This window comes from Phyllobates terribilis, unplaced genomic scaffold (assembly GCF_046119375.1).
Source record: "Phyllobates terribilis strain yellow unplaced genomic scaffold, ASM4611937v1 Scaffold_8__6_contigs__length_399053987, whole genome shotgun sequence".
NCBI classification, from domain to species: domain Eukaryota; kingdom Metazoa; phylum Chordata; class Amphibia; order Anura; family Dendrobatidae; genus Phyllobates; species Phyllobates terribilis.
The window spans coordinates 187,126,272-187,151,862 of record NW_027362768.1 but is presented as its reverse complement, the minus strand read 5'-3'; the positions used below and the strand labels follow the sequence as shown (position 1 = coordinate 187,151,862).

Here is a 25,591-nt window from a genome sequence, read left to right as displayed (position 1 = left end):
TGATAAGATTCTGTCTGCAGCCACCACTGGGGGGAGCTACCTGTATACAGAGATACGTGATAAGATTCTGTCTGCAGCCACCACTGGGGGGAGCTACCTGTATACAGAGATACATGATAAGATTCTGTCTGCAGCCTCCACTAGGGGGAGCTCCTTGTATACAGAGATACATGATAAGATTCTGTCTGCAGCCTCCACTAGGGGGAGCTCCCTGTATACAGAGATACGTGATAAGATTCGGTCTGCAGCCACCACTAGGGGGAGCTCCCTGTATACAGAGATACATGATAAGAACGTGTCTGCAGCCTCCACTAGGGGGAGCTCCCTGTATACAGAGATACGTGATAAGATTCGGTCTGCAGCCACCACTAGGGGGAGCTCCCTGTATACAGAGATACATGATAAGAACGTGTCTGCAGCCTCCACTAGGGGGAGCTCCCTGTATACAGAGATACGTGATAAGATTCTGTCTGCAGCCACCACTGGGGGGAGCTACCTGTATACAGAGATACATGATAAGATTCTGTCTGCAGCCTCCACTAGGGGGAGCTCCTTGTATACAGAGATACATGATAAGATTCTGTCTGCAGCCTCCACTAGGGGGAGCTCCCTGTATACAGAGATACGTGATAAGATTCGGTCTGCAGCCACCACTAGGGGGAGCTCCCTGTATACAGAGATACATGATAAGATTCTGTCTGCAGCCTCCACTAGGGGGAGCTCCCTGTATACAGAGATACATGATAAGATCCTGTCTGCAGCTACCACTAGGGGGAGCTCTCTGTATACAGAAATACATGATAACATTCTTTCTGCAGCCACCACTAGGGGGAGCTCCCTGTATACAGAGATATATGACAAGATCCTGTCTACAGTCACCACTAAGGGGAGCTCCCTGTATACAGAGATACATGATAAGATCCTTTCTGCAGCCACCACTAGGGGGAGCTCCCTGTATACAGAGATACATGATAAGATCCTGTCTGCAGCCACCACTAGAGGGAGCTCCCTGTATACAGAGATACATGATAAGATCCTGTCTGCAGCCACCACTAGGGGGAGCTCCCTGTATACAGAGATACATGATAAGATTCTGTCTGCAGTCACCACTAGGGGGAGCTCCCTGTATACAGAGATACATGATAAGATCCTGTCTGCAGCCACCACAAGGGGGAGCTCCCTGTATACAAAGATGCATGATAATATCCTGTCTGCAGCCACCACTAGGGGGAGCTCCCTGTATACAGAGATACATGATAAGATTCTGTCTGCAGTCAACACTAGGGGGAGCTCTATGTATATAGAGATACATGATAAGATTCTGCCTGCAGCCACCACAAGGGGGAGCTCCCTGAATACAGAGATACATGATAAGATTCTGTCTGCAGTCACCGCTAGGGGGAGCTCACTGTATACAGAGATACATGATAAGATTCTGTCTATAGCCACCACTAGGGGGAGCTCCCTGTATACAGAGATACATGATAGGATCCTGTCTGCAGCCACTACTAGGGGGAGCTCCCTGTATACAGAGATACATGATAAGATTCTGTCTGCAGCCACCACAAGGGGGAGCTCCCTGAATACAGAGATACATGATAAGATTCTGTCTGCAGTCACCGCTACGGGGAGCTCCCTGTATACAGAGATACATGATAAGATTCTGTCTGCAGACACCACTAGGGGGAGCTTCCTGTATACAGAGATACATGATAAGATTCTGTCTGCAGCCACCAGTAGGTGGAGCTCCCTGCATACATAGATACATGATAAGATTCTGTCTGCAGTCACCACTAGGGGGAGCTCTATGTATACAGAGATACATGATAAGATTCTGTCTGCAGCCACCACAAGGAGGAGCTCCCTGAATACAGAGATACATGATAAGATTCTGTCTGCAGTCACCGCTAGGGGGAGCTCCCTGTATACAGAGATACATGATAAGATCCTGCCTGCAGCCACCACAAGGGGGAGCTCCCTGTATACAGAGATACATGATAAGATCCTGTCTGCAGCCACCACTAGGGGGAGCTCCCTGTATACAGAGATACATGATAAGATCCTGTCTGAAGCCACCACTAGGGGGAGCTCCCTGAATACACTAATAAACAAATAATACAGCGACCTCTTGTGGAGATTACAGGAAGGAAAAATTTGACCAAATCTGAGAATTTGGAGCTTTGTATCAGGAAGTCTGGGTTCTGAGCCCTATAAAGATATATTGTGGAATTGAGTTGTAGTTTTGTAACAGATGCAGAGCTATGAGGTGAGGACCATTGCTGTATAATACTGTGTTGGTGGTCTCACCCTCCGAGGCATAAAGTGCATGTCCGACCCCCCGCTCAGTACTTTCCGCAGTGTTCTGAGGCTCCGCACAGTGACGGCCGCCACTCGGCCCCTTATTTTATGACCAGTCCGGGTGGCTGAACGTGATATTGTGCAGCTTTGACCACTTGGCAAACACTCGCTTCTCGGTGATGAATCGGTGTCCTCCATAGGGGGCGTTCTCGTGCAGGATGTACTCGTCACATTCGTATCGTCCTGGCTCGTAGTAATGATACGGAACTCTCCGGAAGCCATTGGTCCTAAACCAAGAAGGATTGTACAATATTAGTTACACAGGATGGAAGGTGAGAAGATGGAGGATCTCATACTGATATTACCGGGGTTTGATAAGTCATCAATATCAGATCGGTGGGATCCAACACCTGAGACCCCCATAATCAGTTGATCAGTGCTCTGAACAGTGCTGTACAATGAGTAGTGGCCGTTCTCGGTACTGCAGCTCAGATCCCATTTACTTCAATAGGAGCAGAGCTGCGGTATCAAAAGCGGCCTCTACACAGTGGACGGCGCTGTGCTATTCTGCCTCTTTACACTGTTGCTGATCGGGGGAGTCCTGGATGTCCGATCCCAAGAGATCTGATATTAGGTGATCTACCCTATGGATAGATCATGAATATCTAATTTTTGAACAATCCCTTTAAATAGTAATCAATCCAAATTCTGCCCAAATAGGTAATAATTAACCCTCGCCAATCTACCCACAATGAAGGATGTGTATGTCATAGACTGTGCTATGGGGCCCTTGAATAGAGGGGCCCAGGACGACATGTTCCCACTCACTTTTTTACTAAAGGGGGACTCTGTTCTCTGGAGTACCTACATTATAGGGTTACATTGGAAGACTGAGAACAAGGCCCTGTTCACACAGCTTCAGTTTGTTACAACGTATCAATGTTGAGGAGGGAGACATAATAGCAATTTCTATTTTTACATAAAAGGACACATTGTAGCAAACCTTCAGCTTTGAGCAGGACTTTTTCCTGGGAGGTTTCATGGTCAATTATTAACTACCATAACCCCCATCAGGAAGCCTCCGGAGAAAGCCAAGCATGGCAGATAAGAGCAAACGCAGCACAGCGCTCCACTGGTGACTGGGCGATCGCCCCCGATAATCTGTGATAATAATGGGGTATCCAAGTGATCTGTGGTCCTGTAATGAGGGGACTGCCCCTTTAACAATGATCTTACTTGCAATATGTATCATTGATCATCCCATAGACATGGATTCCTTCGCAGGCGTCCATCGCAAGGATCAAGGTGAACCAACCAGTGCTGAGATAAGATCCTGACTGCACCCTGCAAGACAAAGAAAACCGGCTCAGAGACTGCATACAGACATCCACAAAGAAACCCCTCTCATGCACAGGCTGTGTCTGGTACTGCACCATTCAGCCATTGCCTATAGATAAGGGGGGCACGGTTCCAGGATGCCACGAGGTAAGGATAAAACATCTGGGTTACATTATGGTCCTGTACTGCCGCTCTGTTTTTTAAAGGCTAAGGTGTAATACCAGACACAACCTATAAGGAAGAGTGGCGCTGTTCTACAACATAAAACTTATTTTAAACCCAAGAAGGTGGGAAGCTAGGGACCTGTCATGGCTCAATATAGTCAAAAAGTGCATTTAAAGGGGTTGTCCTAGATTTTCAAAACTTAACTTTAAAAGTAGACATGTCATTTAAAGAAAAACCTGACGTGTCTCTTTCAATACATACGTGTACCCCTAAGAAATAATTCTGAAACATATTTTTTTATTATGCTTTTTGTAGATTATTACTCCTAGTAATTTAGAAATAAATGGACAACTGGGTGTAACCAGCTGGGGGTGTGTCCGTACACAGACTGACATTGTTCAATCAGTGATGTCTGTGAGACACTCGACCGCTGACAACACTGTTCATTTATACAATTTTCCAGGAGGAATAACTGAGGAACGGCAAAACAGAATTGTTATTTGCTGGTGAATTCTTGCATTTGCTACATCAGACATGTCAGGAGAGATTGGGGGTCCTCAGTGACGGAGGATACCCGCCGCCCCCTGCACAGATACAATTTGTACCTTTCAGGGAAGTTTTTCCTTCCACTTTTTTTTAAAGCATTGCTTCAATCTAGAAGTTGACGCCGGCTGAGACCTAATCTCGCCTGGAGGCTGCGGATCAGCAGGGAAATGTAGAAAATCCTATTAGTCCCCCGACCCCGGGATTACAGCATTCATTTCCCTGGAATCGGAATCCTGCACGAGAACAAGAAAAACCTCCCAGAACCGTCCTGGTACCAATTACTGGGCGCCAAGGAGAAGCCGCTCTGCCGGGGAGGGCACCGGGAAGTGGAGGCGATAAATCACAACCGGTATTCCGTGTCTGCGGAGACGTGAAGAGGGGCGGCTGTCTGCGACAATGAACCCGTGCCGCAGGAAATGGGGGTCCGGGGGTTAATGACTGACGAGATTGCTGAACACAAAGGAAGAAAGTCTCAAAGAACAAGAAACAAAGAAAATCTGCGGATGAGAAGACGAGATCTGGCGGCTCCAACTCCCTCTGTGTCCTGTGCTGTTACCCATCTATTGTCTATTATATATATATATTATCTATCATCTATTATCTATCTATTATCTATCATCTATCTATCATCTATCTATCATCTATCTATTATCTATCTATCATCTATTATCTATCTATCTATTATCTATCTATTATCTATCTATCATCTATCTATTATCTATCATCTATTATCTATCTATTATCTATCTATTATCTATCTATTATCTATCATCTATCTATTATCTATCTATTATCTATCTATTATCTATCATCTATCTATCATCTATCTATTATCTATCTATCATCTATCTATTATCTATCTATTATCTATCTATCTATTATCTATCATCTATCTATCATCTATTATCTATCTATCATCTATCTATTATCTATCTATAATCTATTTATTATCTATCATCTATCTATTATCTATCTATCATCTATCTATTATCTATCTATTATCTATCTATCTATTATCTATCATCTATCTATCATCTATTATCTATCTATTATCTATCTATTATCTATCATCTATTATCTATCTATTATCTATCTATTATCTATCATCTATCTATTATCTATCTATTATCTATCTATCTATTATCTATCATCTATCTATCATCTATTATCTATCTATTATCTATCATCTATCATCTATTATCTATCTATTATCTATCTATCATCTATCTATTATCTATAATCTATTATCTATCTATTATCTATCATCTATCTATCATCTATCTATTATCTATCTATCATCTATCTATTATCTATCTATTATCTATCTATCTATTATCTATCATCTATCTATCATCTATTATCTATCTATTATCTATCTATTATCTATCTATCTATTATCTATCTATTATCTATCTATTATCTATCATCTATCTATTATCTATCTATCATCTATCTATTATCTATCTATTATCTATCTATCTATCTATCATCTATCTATTATCTATCATCTATCTATTATCTATCTATTATCTATCTATCTATTATCTATCTATTATCTATCTATCATCTATCTATTATCTATCTATTATCTATCATCTATCTATAATCTATTTATCATCTATCTATCATCTATCTATTATCTATCTATCATCTATCTATTATCTATCTATCTATTATCTATCTATTATCTATCTATTATCTATCTATCATCTATCTATTATCTATCTATTATCTATCTATTATCTATCTATCATCTATCTATTATCTATCTATCATCTATCTATAATCTATCTATCATCTATTATCTATCTATTATCTATCTATCTATCATCTATCTATTATCTATCTATTATCTATCTATCATCTATCTATTATCTATCTATCTATCATCTATCTATTATCTATCTATCTATTATCTATCTATTATCTATCATGTATCTATTATCTATCTATTATCTATTATCTATCTATTATCTATCTATCATCTATCTATTATCTATCTATTATCTATCTATCATCTATCTATTATCTATCATGTATCTATTATCTATCTATTATCTATTATCTATCACTATCTACAGCATCATCTATCTCTTCTCTATCTGTATATCTATTATCTATCATTATCTATATATCTATCTATCTATCTATATTGTATCAATTTACAGAAAGCAAAAAACCTGACCAGCACCTCCGAACAGAATAAAATAAGTGTGAACAGGTACAAGCTGCCATAACTGCATAATAGACAAACCCAAGCGCCCAGCCGCCTCTGTAAGATATGAGATATGTACAATGTGAGGGAGGTGACAGCAGGGGCCTGACCCCGTATAGGTCACCGGTGGGGAACCGTCCCACTGACACTATTACACATGTAGTATGGTTTGGTCGGTGGGACACTCCAGGACAAACTGTACATTTTTCCCAGTGCGGGGTCCGAGGGGCCGCTATATCTGACACAGGGATACAATGACTTCCGGAGGTGCAGTCTCTGTGCCGTGCAGCGGCCGTGCACTCACTATGATCTGGGATGTATCAGGTCCAGTTCTCATACTGTACAATGAGCAGGATCATACAGACGATGGCACAATCATTCTTTATTATTATTGGTATGGAGACTATCAGCAGTGAGTGCATTACTTTGCAGCGCGGCTGCATACCCGTGTTGTCTGATAAGGTGGCAGCGATCAGTATAGATTCCGTTCCTTCGATCTCTGCTCCTTCTCGCACATCCCCCTGTAGAGTTTATCTCTGCGGCTGTGACTTCAGGACGCCATTACGTACAAGGTTTATTGATGCAGCCTTTTTTGTGTCAATCGTGGCTCCCGGCTGAAGCTCGGCCGCAGTTACTCAGTTACATGAATTACAGCAGACGGCCAGACATATTTCCTCTCCGCGGCTCCGGTCACACTGTGCACTAAGTCTTGTATTATAGAAGTTCTCCTTCAAATTTTATTTAAAAAAATCTGATTACAAAGTTGCCAGACATAAAACACAATGATGCGGTGCTACAAACCGAGCTGCATTCTCCTTCTGACATGATTGACACAAGGCTGAATTGGTGCTGAGCAGAAGGAATAGGCAAGAGCTACAGACCACGTGTCCTCTGACCATACTCTCCCCTGTCACTGCCATATTCATCAGATTTTATTGATATTATTCCTTTATTCATTTAGTTCCAACAGGGGTCACTATCTGCAGCTGCTCTCCTACAGCCAGTGGCACTGTACCCTGCAATTCTGTCCCTGCTGAGAGAGTTCTTCATGTCCTCCATGTTTATCAAGAGGTCTGCCTTACTCTCCCAGTAATACAGGCTGGATGAGAGTTCTGTGTGTCTCTCTCAGTAATATAGGCTGGATGTGAGGTCTGTGCGTCTCTCCGAGTAATATAGGCTGGATGTGAGCTCTGTGTGTCTCTCCCAGTAATATAGACTGGATGTGAGCTCTGTGTGTCTCTCCCAGTAATATAGGCTGGATGTGAGGTCTCTGTCTCTCCCAGTAATATAGGCTGGATGTGAGCTCTGTGTGTCTCTAACAGAAATATAGGTGGGATGTGAGGTCTGCTTGTCTCTCCCAGTAATATAGGCTGGATGTGAGCTTTGTGTGTCTCTCCCAGTAATATAGGTTGGATGTGAGGTCTGTGTGTCTCTCCTAGTAATATAGGCTAGATGTGAGGTCTGTGTCTCTCCCAGTAATATAGGCTGGATGTGAGGTCTGTGTGTCTCTCCCAGTAATATAGGCTGGAAGTGAGATCTGTATGTCTCTCCAGTAATATAGGATGGATGTGACTTCTGTGTGTCTCCCAGTTATATCATCTTTATGTGAGCGGTATGTGTTGTCTCAGCAATACAGGCTGAATGTGACCTCTGTTTGTCTCTCCCAGTAATATAGGCTGGATGTGAGGTCTTTGTGTCTCTCCCAGTAGTATAGGCTGAATGTGAGCTCTGTCTGTCTGTCTGCCTGCCTAAGTAATATAGGCTGAATGTGAGGCCTCAATGTATCCAGAATGCTGTTCATCATTAGCTTACAGTGGTGGCCAAAAGTATTGGCACCCCTGCAATTCTGTCAGATAATACTCAGTTTCTTCCTGAAAATAATTGCAATCACAAATTCTTTGGTATTATTATCTTCATTTAATTTGTCTTCAATGAAAAAAACACAAAAAGCCAAATTGGATATAATTCCACACCAAACCTAAAAAAGGGGGTGGACAAAAGTATTGGCACTGTTTGAAAAATCCTGTGATGCTTCTCTAATTGGTGTAATTAACAGCACCTGTAACTTACCTGTGGCACCTAACAGGTGTTGGCAATAACTAAATCACACTTGCAGCCAGTTCACATGGATTAAAGTTGACTCAACCTCTGTCCTGTGTCCTTGTGTGTACCACATTGAGCATGGAGAAAAGAAAGAAGACCAAAGAACTGTCTGAGGACTTGAGAAACTAAATTGTGAGGAAGCATGAGCAATCTCAAGGCTACAAGTCCATCTCCAAAGACCTGAGTGTTCCTGTGTCTTCCGTGCGCAGTGTCATCAAGAAGTGTAAAGCCCATGGCACTGTGGCTAACCTCCCTAGATGTGGACGGAAAAGAAAAATTGACGAGAGAATTCAACGCAAGATTGTGCGGATGGTGGATAAAGAACCTCGACTAACATCCAAACAAGTTCAAGCTGCCCTGCAGTCTGAGGGTACAACAGTGTCAACCCGTACTATCCGTCAGAGCCTGAATGAAAAGGGACTGTATGGTAGGATACCCAGGAAGACCCCACTTCTTACCCCGAGACATAAAAAGGCCAGGCTGGAGTTTGCCAAAACTTACCTGAGAAAGCCTAAAACGTTTTGGAAGAATGTTCTCTGGTCAGATAAGACAAAAGTAGAGCTTTTTGGGAAAAAGCATCAACATAGAGTGTACAGGGAAAAAAAAGAGGCATTCAAAGAAAAGAACATGGTCCCTACAGTCAAACATGGCGGAGGTTCCCTGATGTTTTGGGGTTGCTTTGCTGCCTCTGGCACTGGACTGCTTGACCGTGTGCATGGCATTATGAAGTCTGAAGACTACCAACAAATTTTGCAGCATAATGTAGGGCCCAGTGTGAGAAAGCTGGGTCTCCCTCAGAGGTCATGGGTCTTCCAGCAGGACAATGACCCAAAACACACTTCCAAAAGCACTATAAAATGGTTTGAGAGAAAGCACTGGAGACTTCTAAGGTGGCCAGCAATGAGTCCAGACCTGAATCCCATAGAACACCTGTGGAGAGATCTCAAAATGGCAGTTTGGAGAAGGCACCCTTCAAATATCAGGGACCTGGAGCAGTTTGCCAAAGTAGAATGGTCTACAATTCCAGCAGAGCATTAGAAAACCGGAGAAAACACGAGTAGTATAGCAAAGAACAAAATATATTTATTTATAATTAATCAACATGATAATAAAGGGTTATACAAAAGAGATAGTGATAAGGCAAGAGGATCTTAAAAGGCAGTGCCAGACACAGTGACCCATGGCAGTAAAACTGCGAGGCAGTCCCAGATAAAAGGGCATCATCAAGTGTACAAGCATCAGGACACACCAAATAACAGTACATAATAGCAGTACATGATTACAATAAATAACCCTCAATAGGGCACAAGTCAAAAGAAGGACCATATAACATACACAGGTCTCAAGAGGTAATGACTATATATGAAAATAGTATAATGTCAGGAACAGAAGTGCTGACTGCTAGGCGCCCATAAAATGCATGGGAACACAGGGAAATGCCCAAAGAGATGAAGAGAATCACTCACCCAGATAAGTGACACCGGGTGACGGAAAGCCCGCAGACTGCCAGAGGGATCACAGAGGGTGCCGGCAGGTGAAAGCGCGCCCCGACGCGCGTTTCGCTCTTCTTTTTCAAGAGGCGCTATTTAGTGTACCTGACAGGACCTGAATATATACGCCCACCGCTGGTCACGTGATGGGTAGGGACGCAATTCATTGGTGTGGGACGGCGCGTGTGCTCGAAGCCGCGCCCCCCGCCGCACGCATCACAGCCACCAATACCCGAGCGCGCGCCCGGGGGCGTGCCTAGGAAACGCCCCCAGGAGCGCGCCCGGGGCATGAGGCAGCCAGATACGGGCGCAGGCAAGCCCAGGATCAGGGGACACGCGCACCACCAATGAATAAGTGAGGATAACAAGGTGGAATATGCATAAAAGACAGAGAGCATGAAATACAAAAAACATCAAATAGGGTAGAATACTCTCTGTCACAATACAGTAGATATAACAGATGACTGGGGCATCAATATACAAAGGATCCAAAAACAGTCACATGCGTGATTGAGAAAATTCCCAAAGTGGGTATAGATCACAGAGTATGTACATGGATACAAATCAACATAGAACCGCATTCCCCCAAAAAACAGGAAAGATGATAGTCATCAGAGGGCTCTTGAGAGATGCTCCAAGTTGTCAGCTGTAGGATATCTTGAGCAATAAATAAGACAAGGCCATAAGGTGCACATAGTAAAGGGTTCATAGCCATAAGTCTAAAAGCATAAAAAAAGAAAAGTAAGAAAAGCAGAATAAAAAACAGGCTAAAAACTGAGGCACAGACTACAGATCGGAGAAAGTCAGCGCTGAGGGAGAGCATCACCAAGCAAAAGGGCCCAATCATAAAAATGAAGAAAAATTCAAATTTTCATTAAGGCCGCGCGGTACCAGGGTATCCAGGATGCTGATCCATCGGGCCTCTTTTTGTGCAAGGCACAATTTGTAATCACCCCCCCGAGAGCCCAGATGCACCACGTCAATCCCACGCACCATAAGACTGCGCGGGTCGCAGTCATGGGCTAGTTTGAAATGCCGTGGTAAGGTTCTGAGCTCTCGGGGGTCCGACACAGATCTAGCTGCGCCAATGTCCCGAACATGCTCCCGCACCCGAGTCCTCAGTTCCCTTGTAGTGAGACCTACATAAATTTTATGACAACCACACGTGGCATAATAAACCACGTGTGTTGTACTACAGGAAATATATCTGAGGATTCGGTATGTCCGGGAGCCTTCTGAATTCATGAAAGAGGAACAGCGGAGCACATTAGCGCAAGCTACACAATGGCCACATGGATAGGATCCAACCCTGGGACCGCGCGACCCAAAAGGATTAAGTGCTGGTGGGACGTAATGACTGGAGGTGAGCAAATCACCCAGACTCCTGGCTCGTCTGGCAGTCATAAGTGGAGATTGTCCCACAACATCCCTCAGTGAAGGCTCCGCCCCAAGAACACTCCAATGTCGCGAGAGGACCCGCCTCATAGAGTCCCACTCATGATTATAAGTGGAAATGAAGCGGGTCCTCCCAGGATACTCAGTCGGTGGCGATCTCGGAGGGGGGTATAATAGACTGCTGCGGGGGGTGCTGCGGGCCCTACCATAGCCACGGCCGATACAACGGTTACTATAGCCTCTTTGTCTGAAGCGTTGTGTCAAGACTGCCGCCTGCTTATCAAAGCTGGCCTCCGTCGAGCAAATGCGCCTAATCCTAAGGAATTGTCCGACCGGGACGGCCCTGATGGTAGAAGGGGTATGGCCAGAGGCCGCGTGTACCAAGGAGTTCACAGCCGTGGGCTTCCTGTAGACGTCAGTCTGAATGAGGGAGTGCGAGTCCACCATCAGAGTGACGTCCAGGAAGTCCAAACGTGTGAGGCTGTGGGTATACGTTAGTTTGATACCCCACTCATTGATGTTAAGCCGCCCCATGAAGTCATCAAGCTCCTCCGTCGACCCCCGCCAAAAGAATAAAATATCATCGATGTACCTGAGCCATGCCACGACCCGGTCAGCGCCCCGGACACCATCGTCCCCAAAAATAGCCCTCTCCCAAGCGCCAAGGAAGAGGTTTGCATACGATGGTGCACAGGCCGCCCCCATGGCCGTGCCACGACGCTGCAGGTACACCGTGTCTTTAAAAAGAAAATAATTATGGCAGAGGATAAAACGGAGGAGCTCTAAGATGAATTCCCGTGAGGGGCCGTCCAGGTCGGAACCTCCAAGAAAGAGCTCGACTGAGGTCAACCCAAGATTATGATCAATGCAGGTGTACAAACTCTCAACGTCGGCCGTGACCATAATAGTGCCGGGTTCCAAAGAGATGCCATCAACCCTAGTAAGGACGTTCGTCGTGTCCCGCACATAAGAGGGGAGGGTCCCAACGAGTGGTCTAAGGTGACTATCGACATATTGAGATATTGGACCGCAAAGACCTCCCAAACCGGACACGATCGGACGTCCAGGAGGATTAGTGGCATCTTTATGTACTTTGGGAAGTAGATAAAAAGTAGCAGTTTTAGGAAACCGTACAGTCAAAGCCCCCACAGTCTTCTTGTCTATGATACCCCTCTCGCAGGCCCGGGCCAGAATACCTTGCAGGGTGGCAGAGAAGGAGGCAGTGGGGTTATATGACAACTTGGAATACGTGTCCTTGTCTCTTAACTGTCTCAAGGCCTCCCTCTCATATTTGTGGTGGGGCCACAGGACAATGTTTCCTCCCTTATCAGCCGGCTTAATGACTGTATCCTTCAGTGTTTGTAGTTGTTGTATCGCCACACGTTGGGCGGAGGTCAGATTATCTACCCTTCTTCGTGTGGAAAGTTTTTTGAAATCCTCCGCCACTAGTTTCACAAAAATTTCCACCGCCGGACATATAGACAAGGGAGGAAACCTTGTTGACTTCGGGTTCCTAGCCTGTGGTAACCCACCTGTGGGAGGAGTTGTTTGTTCAGCCAAGAGATCCTCCAGATGTTGCAAAGCCTCCTCCTCCGTCACCGCCGGGGCCTGATCACCATCCGACCTGAAATGGAGTTTTTTTAAAATCAGTTTCCGAGCAAACAGGTGGAGGTCCTTGAGGGCCGTAAAGTAATCGAATGAACAAGTTGGAGAGAATGATAGGCCCATACCAAGGACCTCCATCTGCGTCCCGGTTAAAACGTGACTCGTAAGGTTCATGATACGGAGCCCCCCACAGGGATCACCAACCTGAAACGGAACAGTCTGTTTCCTTCGATTATTCGGTCTCGTTTGGATATATCCGGTAGATCGAGCAGCGGAGACCCCCTGAGAATCCACGTTAATGACAGGTAATTGGCCCTCACTCGAGGTTCCCGAGGCAATCGAAGTGGACCTAGATCGTGCAAGGGAGTTATTACGAGATCTCGATCTTATGTTAATAGTCGGTGACCTCCACCGGTACACTTTATGGTTGGACTTATCCAGTGTATCGCGTTGAAATTTTCCTTCTCAGGGAGCAAAGTGATAAATCCCTCAGGGATTTGGAAACAGAGATTGACCTCCTACAGGTGCAACTGAAGAAGGACTTACCCAGTGACGATCTGAAGAAACTTCAGGAGGAAATTGATTCTGATTGTCAGAAACTTGTCAAAGAGATTCAGGCTCTGAAAACAAAAAAATTTCAACGCGATACACTGGATAAGTCCAACCATAAAGTGTACCGGTGGAGGTCACCGACTATTAACATAAGATCGAGATCTCGTAATAACTCCCTTGCACGATCTAGGTCCACTTCGATTGCCTCGGGAACCTCGAGTGAGGGCCAATTACCTGTCATTAACGTGGATTCTCAGGGGGTCTCCGCTGCTCGATCTACCGGATATATCCAAACGAGACCGAATAATCGAAGGAAACAGACTGTTCCGTTTCAGGTTGGTGATCCCTGTGGGGGGCTCCGTATCATGAACCTTACGAGTCACGTTTTAACCGGGACGCAGATGGAGGTCCTTGGTATGGGCCTATCATTCTCTCCAACTTGTTCATTCGATTACTTTACGGCCCTCAAGGACCTCCACCTGTTTGCTCGGAAACTGATTTTAAAAAAACTCCATTTCAGGTCGGATGGTGATCAGGCCCCGGCGGTGACGGAGGAGGAGGCTTTGCAACATCTGGAGGATCTCTTGGCTGAACAAACAACTCCTCCCACAGGTGGGTTACCACAGGCTAGGAACCCGAAGTCAACAAGGTTTCCTCCCTTGTCTATATGTCCGGCGGTGGAAATTTTTGTGAAACTAGTGGCGGAGGATTTCAAAAAACTTTCCACACGAAGAAGGGTAGATAATCTGACCTCCGCCCAACGTGTGGCGATACAACAACTACAAACACTGAAGGATACAGTCATTAAGCCGGCTGATAAGGGAGGAAACATTGTCCTGTGGCCCCACCACAAATATGAGAGGGAGGCCTTGAGACAGTTAAGAGACAAGGACACGTATTCCAAGTTGTCATATAACCCCACTGCCTCCTTCTCTGCCACCCTGCAAGGTATTCTGGCCCGGGCCTGCGAGAGGGGTATCATAGACAAGAAGACTGTGGGGGCTTTGACTGTACGGTTTCCTAAAACTGCTACTTTTTATCTACTTCCCAAAGTACATAAAGATGCCACTAATCCTCCTGGACGTCCGATCGTGTCCGGTTTGGGAGGTCTTTGCGGTCCAATATCTCAATATGTCGATAGTCACCTTAGACCACTCGTTGGGACCCTCCCCTCTTATGTGCGGGACACGACGGACGTCCTTACTAGGGTTGATGGCATCTCTTTGGAACCCGGCACTATTATGGTCACGGCCGACGTTGAGAGTTTGTACACCTGCATTGATCATAATCTTGGGTTGACCTCAGTCGAGCTCTTTCTTGGAGGTTCCGACCTGGACGGCCCCTCACGGGAATTCATCTTAGAGCTCCTCCGTTTTATCCTCTGCCATAATTATTTTCTTTTTAAAGACACGGTGTACCTGCAGCGTCGTGGCACGGCCATGGGGGCGGCCTGTGCACCATCGTATGCAAACCTCTTCCTTGGCGCTTGGGAGAGGGCTATTTTTGGGGACGATGGTGTCCGGGGCGCTGACCGGGTCGTGACATGGCTCAGGTACATCGATGATATTTTATTCTTTTGGCGGGGGTCGACGGAGGAGCTTGATGACTTCATGGGGCGGCTTAACATCAATGAGTGGGGTATCAAACTAACGTATACCCACAGCCTCACACGTTTGGACTTCCTGGACGTCACTCTGATGGTGGACTCGCACTCCCTCATTCAGACTGATGTCTACAGGAAGCCCACGGCTGTGAACTCCTTGGTACACGCGGCCTCTGGCCATACCCCTTCTACCATCAGGGCCGTCCCGGTCGGACAATTCCTTAGGATTAGGCGCATTTGCTCGACGGAGGCCAGCTTTGATAAGCAGGCGGCAGTCTTGACACAACGCTTCAGACAAAGAGGCTATAGTAACCGTTGTATCGGCCGTGGCTATGGTAGGGCCCGCAGCACCCCCCGCAGCAGTCTATTATACCCCCCTCCGAGATCGCCACCGACTGAGTATCCTGGGAGGACCCGCTTCATTTCCACTTATAATCATGAGTGGGACTCTATGAGGCGGGTCCTCTCGCGACATTGGAGTGTTCTTGGGGCGGAGCCTTCACTGAGGGATGTTGTGGGACAATCTCCACTTATGACTGCCAGACGAGCCAGGAGTCTGGGTGATTTGCTCACCTCCAGTCATTACGTCCCACCAGCACTTAATCCTTTTGGGTCGCGCGGTCCCAGGGTTGGATCCTATCCATGTGGCCATTGTGTAGCTTGCGCTAATGTGCTCCGCTGTTCCTCTTTCATGAATTCAGAAGGCTCCCGGACATACCGAATCCTCAGATATATTTCCTGTAGTACAACACATGTGGTTTATTATGCCACGTGTGGTTGTCATAAAATTTATGTAGGTCTCACTACAAGGGAACTGAGGACTCGGGTGCGGGAGCATGTTCGGGACATTGGCGCAGCTAGATCTGTGTCGGACCCCCGAGAGCTCAGAACCTTACCACGGCATTTCAAACTAGCCCATGACTGCGACCCGCGCAGTCTTATGGTGCGTGGGATTGACGTGGTGCATCTGGGCTCTCGGGGGGGTGATTACAAATTGTGCCTTGCACAAAAAGAGGCCAGATGGATCAGCATCCTGGATACCCTGGTACCGCGCGGCCTTAATGAAAATTTGAATTTTTCTTCATTTTTATGATTGGGCCCTTTTGCTTGGTGATGCTCTCCCTCAGCGCTGACTTTCTCCGATCTGTAGTCTGTGCCTCAGTTTTTAGCCTGTTTTTTATTCTGCTTTTCTTACTTTTCTTTTTTTATGCTTTTAGACTTATGGCTATGAACCCTTTACTATGTGCACCTTATGGACCTTGTCTTATTTATTGCTCAAGATATCCTACAGCTGACAACTTGGAGCATCTCTCAAGAGCCCTCTGATGACTATCATCTTTCCTGTTTTTTGGGGGAATGCGGTTCTATGTTGATTTGTATCCATGTACATACTCTGTGATCTATACCCACTTTGGGAATTTTCTCAATCACGCATGTGACTGTTTTTGGATCCTTTGTATATTGATGCCCCAGTCATCTGTTATATCTACTGTATTGTGACAGAGAGTATTCTACCCTATTTGATGTTTTTTGTATTTCATGCTCTCTGTCTTTTATGCATATTCCACCTTGTTATCCTCACTTATTCATTGGTGGTGCGCGTGTCCCCTGATCCTGGGCTTGCCTGCGCCCGTATCTGGCTGCCTCATGCCCCGGGCGCGCTCCTGGGGGCGTTTCCTAGGCACGCCCCCGGGCGCGCGCTCGGGTATTGGTGGCTGTGATGCGTGCGGCGGGGGGCGCGGCTTCGAGCACACGCGCCGTCCCACACCAATGAATTGCGTCCCTACCCATCACGTGACCAGCGGTGGGCGTATATATTCAGGTCCTGTCAGGTACACTAAATAGCGCCTCTTGAAAAAGAAGAGCGAAACGCGCGTCGGGGCGCGCTTTCACCTGCCGGCACCCTCTGTGATCCCTCTGGCAGTCTGCGGGCTTTCCGTCACCCGGTGTCACTTATCTGGGTGAGTGATTCTCTTCATCTCTTTGGGCATTTCCCTGTGTTCCCATGCATTTTATGGGCGCCTAGCAGTCAGCACTTCTGTTCCTGACATTATACTATTTTCATATATAGTCATTACCTCTTGAGACCTGTGTATGTTATATGGTCCTTCTTTTGACTTGTGCCCTATTGAGGGTTATTTATTGTAATCATGTACTGCTATTATGTACTGTTATTTGGTGTGTCCTGATGCTTGTACACTTGATGATGCCCTTTTATCTGGGACTGCCTCGCAGTTTTACTGCCATGGGTCACTGTGTCTGGCACTGCCTTTTAAGATCCTCTTGCCTTATCACTATCTCTTTTGTATAACCCTTTATTATCATGTTGATTAATTATAAATAAATATATTTTGTTCTTTGCTATACTACTCGTGTTTTCTCCGGTTTTCTTATGTGTTGAGAGTAGGCAATTTGAACTTGGTGCCGGACAACATGTCTTAGCACCATGTTCTACACCATAGTATTTATCTGGCCAGCTTTGTTTTCATCCAGCAGAGCATTGTAAGAAACTCATTGATGGTTACCGGAAGCGGTTGTTCGCAGTTATTTTGGCTAAAGGTTGTGCAACCAAGTATTAGGCTGAGGGTGCCAATACTTTTGTCCGGCCCATTTTTGGAGTTTTGTGTGAAATGATCAATGATTTGATTTTTGCTTCATTCTCTTTTGTGTTTTTTCCTTGCAAGCAAATTAAATGAAGAGAATAAGACCAAAGAATTTGTGATTGCAATCATTTTCAGGAAGAAACTGAGTATTATCTGACAGAATTGCAGGGGTGCCAATACTTTTGGCCACCACTGTATATATCAGCACAACTTCTATCCTCCATGTGCTTTCCTCATTATCTACAGAATATTTACCCTGCCCTCCCTGAGACTGTAGATGCTTTATCCCCTCTCCAAATTGTTGAAATTTAAGTACCACTCCCACCCCAGAGGAGGGAATATGGAGCAGAGAGCCATGAGATCTAGGAGAAGGAGGTCTGATGGATTTGTATCCGATGTGCAGAACTTGCAGTAAATATAAAGGATTTACTGACATTTGCAGCATCAAAGTGGTTGAAATTTTTTAATGAAGACAATTTAGAAAATTGCTTATCTTTGCATTTAGCAAGTAAATGAACAATAAAAACATAATTATCATGTGGGGTGGTGTACATCGCCTTTAAAGACGTAGAAGATAAATGTGTTCAAATTCTGAGAGATTACGGTGTGAACCTTTTTCATTCCTTCCCATATAGTTTGCACAGAATTGTCACAAATCACAGTGTCTATCGGTGAAATGTAACACTAATCAGAATAACTCAATATAACACATTAGATGCTAATGTACCTACTTATTCACCGACACTTCCAGGGAGAAAAGAGATTCACGGAAACAGTAAAATACGATCTTCAGATTTAGGAAAAACCAAACAATAAATAAAAGGGAAACATCGCAGAGAAAACGTTTATTATTCCCGCACCGTCTGCTGCCATAAATGTCAGGAGGATCGTTTGCAAAGTGGGAAACTGCTGATATAATGAGGGCACGGCCTCTCCTCATCCTGCTGAGGCCAAGATGGAGGTTAAAGGGCAATTCCTCTAAAATTCAAAAACCTCATATGAAGTGTGTTCATCTGGAAGCCATAAGGAGGGTGTCACCCAGCTGTCCCAGAATCCTGAATGTCAGCCCTACTATGTAATGATAAGGGGCGCGGAAGCTTTAGTGGAGGTGATACTGGGGTCTTACAGAAGTGGCAGAGAAATCACTAAACTCTAGAATACAGTTATATGAAAAAGTTTGGGCACCCCTATTAATCTTAAGCTTAATGTTTTATAAAAATTGGTGTTTTTGCAACAGCTATTTCAGTTTGATATATGTAATAACTGTTGGACACAGTAATGTTTCTGCCTTGAAATGAGGTTTATTGTACTAACAGAAAATGTGCAATCTGCATTCAAACAAAATTTGACAGGTGCATAAGTATGGGCACCCTTATCATTTTCTTGCTTTAAATACTCCTACCTACTTTTTACTGACTTAGTAAAGCACTTTTTTTGGTTTTGTAACCTCATTGAGCTTTGAACTTCATAGCCAGGTGTATGCAATCATGAGAGAAGCTACTTAAAGTGGCCACTTGCAAGTTGTTCTCCTGTTTGAATCTCCTCTGAAGAGTGGCATCATGGTCTCCTCAAAACAACTGTCAAATGATCTGAAAACAAAGATTATTCAACATAGTTGTTCAGGGGAAGGATACAAAAAGCTGTCTCAGAGATTTAACCTGTAAGTTTCCACTGTGAGGAACATAGTAAGGAAATGGAAGAACACTGGGACAGTTCTTGTTAAGGCCAGAAGTGGCAGGCCAAGAAAAACATCAGAAAGGCAGAGAAGAAGAATGGTGAGATCAGTCAAGGACAATCCTCAGACCACCTCCAGAGAGCTGCAGCATCAACTTGCTGCAGATGGTGTCACTGTGCATCGGTTAACTATACAACGCACTTTGCACAAGGAGAAGCTGTATGGGAGAGTGATGCGAAAGAAGCTGTTTCTGCAAGCACGCCACAAACAGAGTCGGCTGAGGTATGCAAAAGCACATTTGGAGAAGCCAATTTCTTTTTGGAAGAAGGTCCTGTGGACTGATGAAACCAAGATTGAGTTGTTTGGTCATACAAAAAGGCGTTATGCATGGCGGCAAAAAAACACAGCATTCCAGGAAATATACTTGCTACCCACAGTAAAATTTGGTGGAGGTTCCATCATGCTTTGGGGCTGTGTGGCCAATGCCGGCACCGGGAATCTTGTTAAAGTTGAGGGACGCATGGATTCCACTCAGTATCAGCAGATTCTTGACAATAATGTTCAAGAATCAGTGACAAAGTTGAAGTTATGCAGGGGATGGATCTTTCAGCAAGACAATGATCCAAAACACCGCTCCAAATCTACTCAGGCATTCATGCAGAGGAACAATGACAATGTTCTGGAATGGCCATCCCAGTCCCCAGACCTGAATATCATTGAACATCTGTGGGATCATTTGAAGAGGGCTGTCCATGCTCGGCGACCATCAAACTTAACTGAACTGGAATTGTTTTGTAAAGAGGAATGGTCAAAAATACCTTCATCCAGGATCCAGGAACTCATTAAAAGCTACAGGAAGCGACTAGAGGCTGTTATTTTTGCAAAAGGAGGATCTACTAAATATTAATGTCACTTTTCTGGTGAGGTGCCCATACTTATGCACCTGTCAAATTTTGTTTGAATGCAGATTGCACATTTTCTGTTAGTACAATAAACCTCATTTCAAGGCAGAAACATTACTGTGTCCAACAGTTATTACATATATCAAACTGAAATAGCTGTTGCAAAAACACCAATTTTTATAAAACATTAAGCTTAAGGGGTGCCCAAACTTTTTCATATAACTGTATATTGTATGTCCATAGATATAAAGACTTTATTTAGGAGAAGCTTTAATGGGAAGGTTGAATCAGGACTATCCTAGGCTAAGTTCACATTTTGCATATTTGCTGCAGATTTCAGTCTGTAGAATGTTCTGTAACCATCATGTTTGTCTGAAACAATTCCGATCAAATGAATGGAAACCAATTTTGAGTCACAGAAAATATTGCAACAAAATCTGCAGAGAAAGAACTTAACCAGAAGAAAGAAATGCAATATCTCCCCCAAAATCGTCTGTAATCCACGGGGACTTCAGGAAACAAAAGACAGATGATAGATAGATAATATAAAGATAGATAATAGATGATAGATAATAGATAGATGATAGATAGATAGATAATAGATAGATAATAGATAGATAATAGATAGATAATAGATGGATAATAGATAGATGATAAATAGATGATAGATAATAGATAATAGATAGATGATAGATAATAGATAGATGATAGATAATAGATAATAGATAGATAGATAGATAATAGATGATAGATAGATAATAGATGATAGATAATAGATGATAGATAATAGATGGATAATAGATAGATAATAGATAGTAGATAGATAATAGATAGATAATAGATAATAGATAGATGATAGATAATAGATAGATAATAGATAATAGAAAGATAATAGATAGATAATAGATATATGATTGATAGATAGATAATAGATAGATAATAGATAGATGATAAATAGATAATAGATAGATGATAAATAGATAATAGATAGATAATAGATGATAGATAATAGATGGATAATAGATAGATAATAGATAGTAGATAGATAATAGATAGATAATAGATAATAGATAGATGATAGATAATAGATAGATAATAGATAATAGAAAGATAATAGATAGATAATAGATATATGATTGATAGATAGATAGATAATAGATAGATAATAGATAGATGATAAATAGATAATAGATAGATGATAGATAATAGATAATAGATAGATGATAAATAGATGATAGATGATAGATAGATGATAGATAGATAGATAGATAATAGATAGACAATAGATGGATAATAGATAGATAATAGATAGATGATAGATAATAGATAGATAATAGATAATAGAAAGATAATAGATAGATAATAGATATATGATTGATAGATAGATAGATAATAGATAGATGATAGATAGATGATAAATAGATAATAGATAGATAATAGATAATATAAAGATAGATAATAGATGATAGATAATAGATAGATGATAAATAGATGATAGATAGATAGATAGACAATAGATGGATAATAGATAGATAGATAATAGATATATGATTGATAGATAGATAATAGATAGATGATAAATAGATAATAGATAGATAATAGATAATATAAAGATAGATAATAGATGATAGATAATAGATAGATGATAGATAGATAATAGATAATATAAAGATAGATAATAGATGATAGATAGATAGATAATAGATAGATGATAGATAATAGATAGATAGACAATAGATAGATGATAGATAGATAATAAATAGATGATAGATAATAGATAGATGATAGATAGATGATAGATAATAGATAGATGATAAATAGATGATAGATAATAGATAGATGATAGATAGATGATAGATAATAGATAGATGATAGATAGATGACAGATAGATGATAGATAATAGATAGATAATAGATGGATAATAGATAGATAATAGATAGATAATAGATAGATGATAGATAACAAATAGATAATAGATACAGTAGTGTTCAAAATAATAGCGATGTGTTCAAAAACATGAGTTAAGCACAAAATCTTTCTACTAGTTTTTATTTCCAGCACTGGGAACATTGTACGCTTTTTTCTAATTCAAACCATGAAGAGAAATGTATATAATTTTTAACTACAGAAAATAACAATAAATGAACATCGGGCTGCTCTAATAAATAGCAATGTCTGCATTTGTCTTTACAATCTAACAATATGTCTCTTTTTTTGAGGATTTAGCATTCCTGTGAATCACTAACCTAATATTTATTGTTCCCCACAATTTTTTAGAACTGCTTCACTTCTATGTTGCATAGAGTCAACCAACTTCTGGCACATGTCAGCTGTTATTCCAGCCAAGGATGCTTTGACTACATCTCACAATTTTTTTAGCATTTGTTGGCTTTGCCTCAGAAACGTGATTTTTGATGTCACCTCACAAGTGTTCTATCAGATTAAGGTCCGGGGATTGGGCCGGCCACTCCATAAACTCAATTTTGTTGGTCTGGAACCAAGATTTTGCTTGTTTACTGGTGTGTTTAGGGTCGTTGTCTTGTTGAAACACCCATTTCAAGGGCATATCCTCTTCAGCGTAAGGAAAAATTACCTCTTCAAGTATTTTAATATCTGCAAACTGGTCCATGATCCCGGATATGCGGTAAATGGGTCCGGCACCATAGTAAGAGAAACATGCCCATGTCATGATGCTTCACCACCATGCTTCACTGTCTGCAGGGTGTACTGTGGCTTGAATGCAGAGTTTGGGGGTCATCTGAGGAACTGCCTGGACCCAAAAAGAACAATTTTACTTTCATCAATCCTCAATGTTTCTCCATTTCTCTTTAGGCCAGTTGATGTGTTCTTTGGCAGATTGTATCCGCTTCAGTACATGGCTGAGCCTTTGCCATTCTGGCTATTCTTCCATCCATTTGAATGGTAGTCTTCCATCTTCTTCCACGTCTTTCTGGTTTTGCTTTCCATTTTTACCCTCTCCAATCAACTTTTTAATCAAAGTACGCTGCTCTTCTGAACAATGTCCGGAACGACCCATATTTCTCAGGCTTTCAAGGAGAAATGCATGTACAACATGTGCTGGCTTCACCCTTAAATAAGGGCCCCCTGATTCACATCTGTTTCTTCACAGAATGATTGACCTCACTGATTGACCTCCACACTGCTATTATTTTGCACTCATCCCCGTACAATTAATTATTCAAATACACAGACTCATAACCTGCAGATCATGAATGCGAAGTCTGGTGGTTTTCTTACAATCTACTGCACCAACCAAATATAATATATACCAAAAACAGTGATTAATCTGGTTAGTTATATTGGACGGCTATTACTTTGAACACTGCTGTAGATAATAGATATAGCGATAGATAATATAGATAGATATTATTGGTCCGGTGGAGCGGTCGGTGTGAATGGTGTTTACATGGGGCCTGATAATCCCGGGTAAGGCGCACTCTCTCTCGTTGCTCTTCTCTATCCGCGGCCATCAGCCATGATTCTCGGCGCAGCTTATTTTGACTAACGCTCAGTCTGAGAGTTTTACAAAAACTTTCCCTCATTTGAATTTCTTACATTTCCCACAATCAGAATTTTTCGTTCCCGGGCAGGTAAACACGTCGCTTTCTATTATCTGCAGAGAAACAAAATTTTAATTGGAAAATAATGTCACTTATCCCCGGGGAGCAAAATGCCAGATCTGAGAAACCTCAGGAAACCTCATCCCGAGCTCGGCTTCACCAAGCTATGAAAACCGCGGCATCCAGACACGACACCCCGACAAGCCGGCCTCATTAGTGCAGCATTAGGTGGCTCCCCAGTGATCTGCTACAGAGGAATAACAGCCCCCCGGGGGGCACCTGCTCAATTTGCTACTTCCAAATTTTTTTTGCATTTTTTGGTTGAAGATATAAACGATGAGCAGAATATGAATATTTTATTTATATTTCATTTCTAATTAATTCTACAAATAAAGAGAATAGAATGAACAAATGGTGGAAACAATCGTGAACACATTGTAGCAAAAACGCAGCCGTTTGTGACAGGTAACTGATACGTTAAAAGGGGTTCTTCAGTATTGTGCCTGTATTACACGTTTCTCCTCCATGTTCCCCAGCCCGCACCGGGAATACAGCGCGGCACGACACCGGCATTATAAATGCACAGTACATGGGGGGCCTGAATGAACCAACATTATTCTCTGGTCCTGGAAGATTTCCACTGTGCAAACATATCATAGTTTACATCTCATATATTTTTTACCAAATACCAAAACTAAAAAATATGAAAAAAAATAAATTAATTCTAGAAAATCTATTAATGTGGCATCATGTCAGCCACAAATATCAGACATTGAAGAGGTTGGACCAAGTTTGTCCCATTACATTGGATAAACGATAACTTGCCGATTACTGGGGGTTCAACTGCTGGGACCCCCACTGATCCCGAGAAGGAGACTACTAGAGATAGCAAAGGACAGCGCTCAACAATGTCCGACAGTCCTATAGAGAATGAATGGGGCGGAGAGTGCGAATGATTGACTTCCGCTATGTTCAGTCGAGCGCCGCCGTGCCCTGTTCTCGAGACCAGTCGGGGTCCCAGTAGATGGACCCTCATTGATCAGGTAATAATCATCCTATATCCTATGGACAGGTGACAACCCCTTTAAGACTAAGGCGTACGGCATCTCTAGTATTTGTTGGACTTGCTGATGTGTTAAGCTTCTAAGATCGCAGTCAAGTCGCACCGCATACAACATGCATTGCGTTCTAGGATGGCAAAGTAACATGCGACTTGCAATAATTGTTGCATTTTCACTAGGTTGCGCATCGCAGCAGCCCCACTGATGTTCATTGGATATGAAGTCGCAATGCCATGTTGTCGTTGTCAAGTCGCTTTTATTTCTTTTGTCCTTGCACGCGCCGCCCCAGGGAAGGTGAAGAGTAGCCAATATGTATTCTCCGCACTTCTAGAGTGTGAATAAGGGAATCTGAGCTATAGAATCGTCTATACAATCGTCCTTGTCAAGGTCATCCATTGAGAGCAACACAATAGGCGAAGTGTAGAACAGAGATTAGACCTTGCTCCGCGCCCCCCGCG

The 25,591-nt window shown here is 43.0% G+C and overlaps 1 protein-coding gene across 1 annotated transcript in view; it reads right to left on the bottom strand.

Moving 5' to 3' along the window:
- Window positions 1-2,206: 2,206 nt before the first annotated feature.
- The window catches only part of ST6GALNAC3 (ST6 N-acetylgalactosaminide alpha-2,6-sialyltransferase 3), a 466,380-nt gene continuing 442,995 nt past the window's right edge, over window positions 2,207-25,591 (bottom strand). Inside the window, exons 4-5 of the mRNA XM_073643924.1 lie at window positions 3,535-3,642; window positions 2,207-2,585 (exon numbers count right to left, since the gene is read on the bottom strand). Of these exons, the coding sequence (XP_073500025.1) occupies window positions 2,405-2,585; window positions 3,535-3,642 (289 nt within the window). The 3' untranslated portion in view covers window positions 2,207-2,404. The remainder of the gene's footprint in view (window positions 2,586-3,534; window positions 3,643-25,591) is intronic.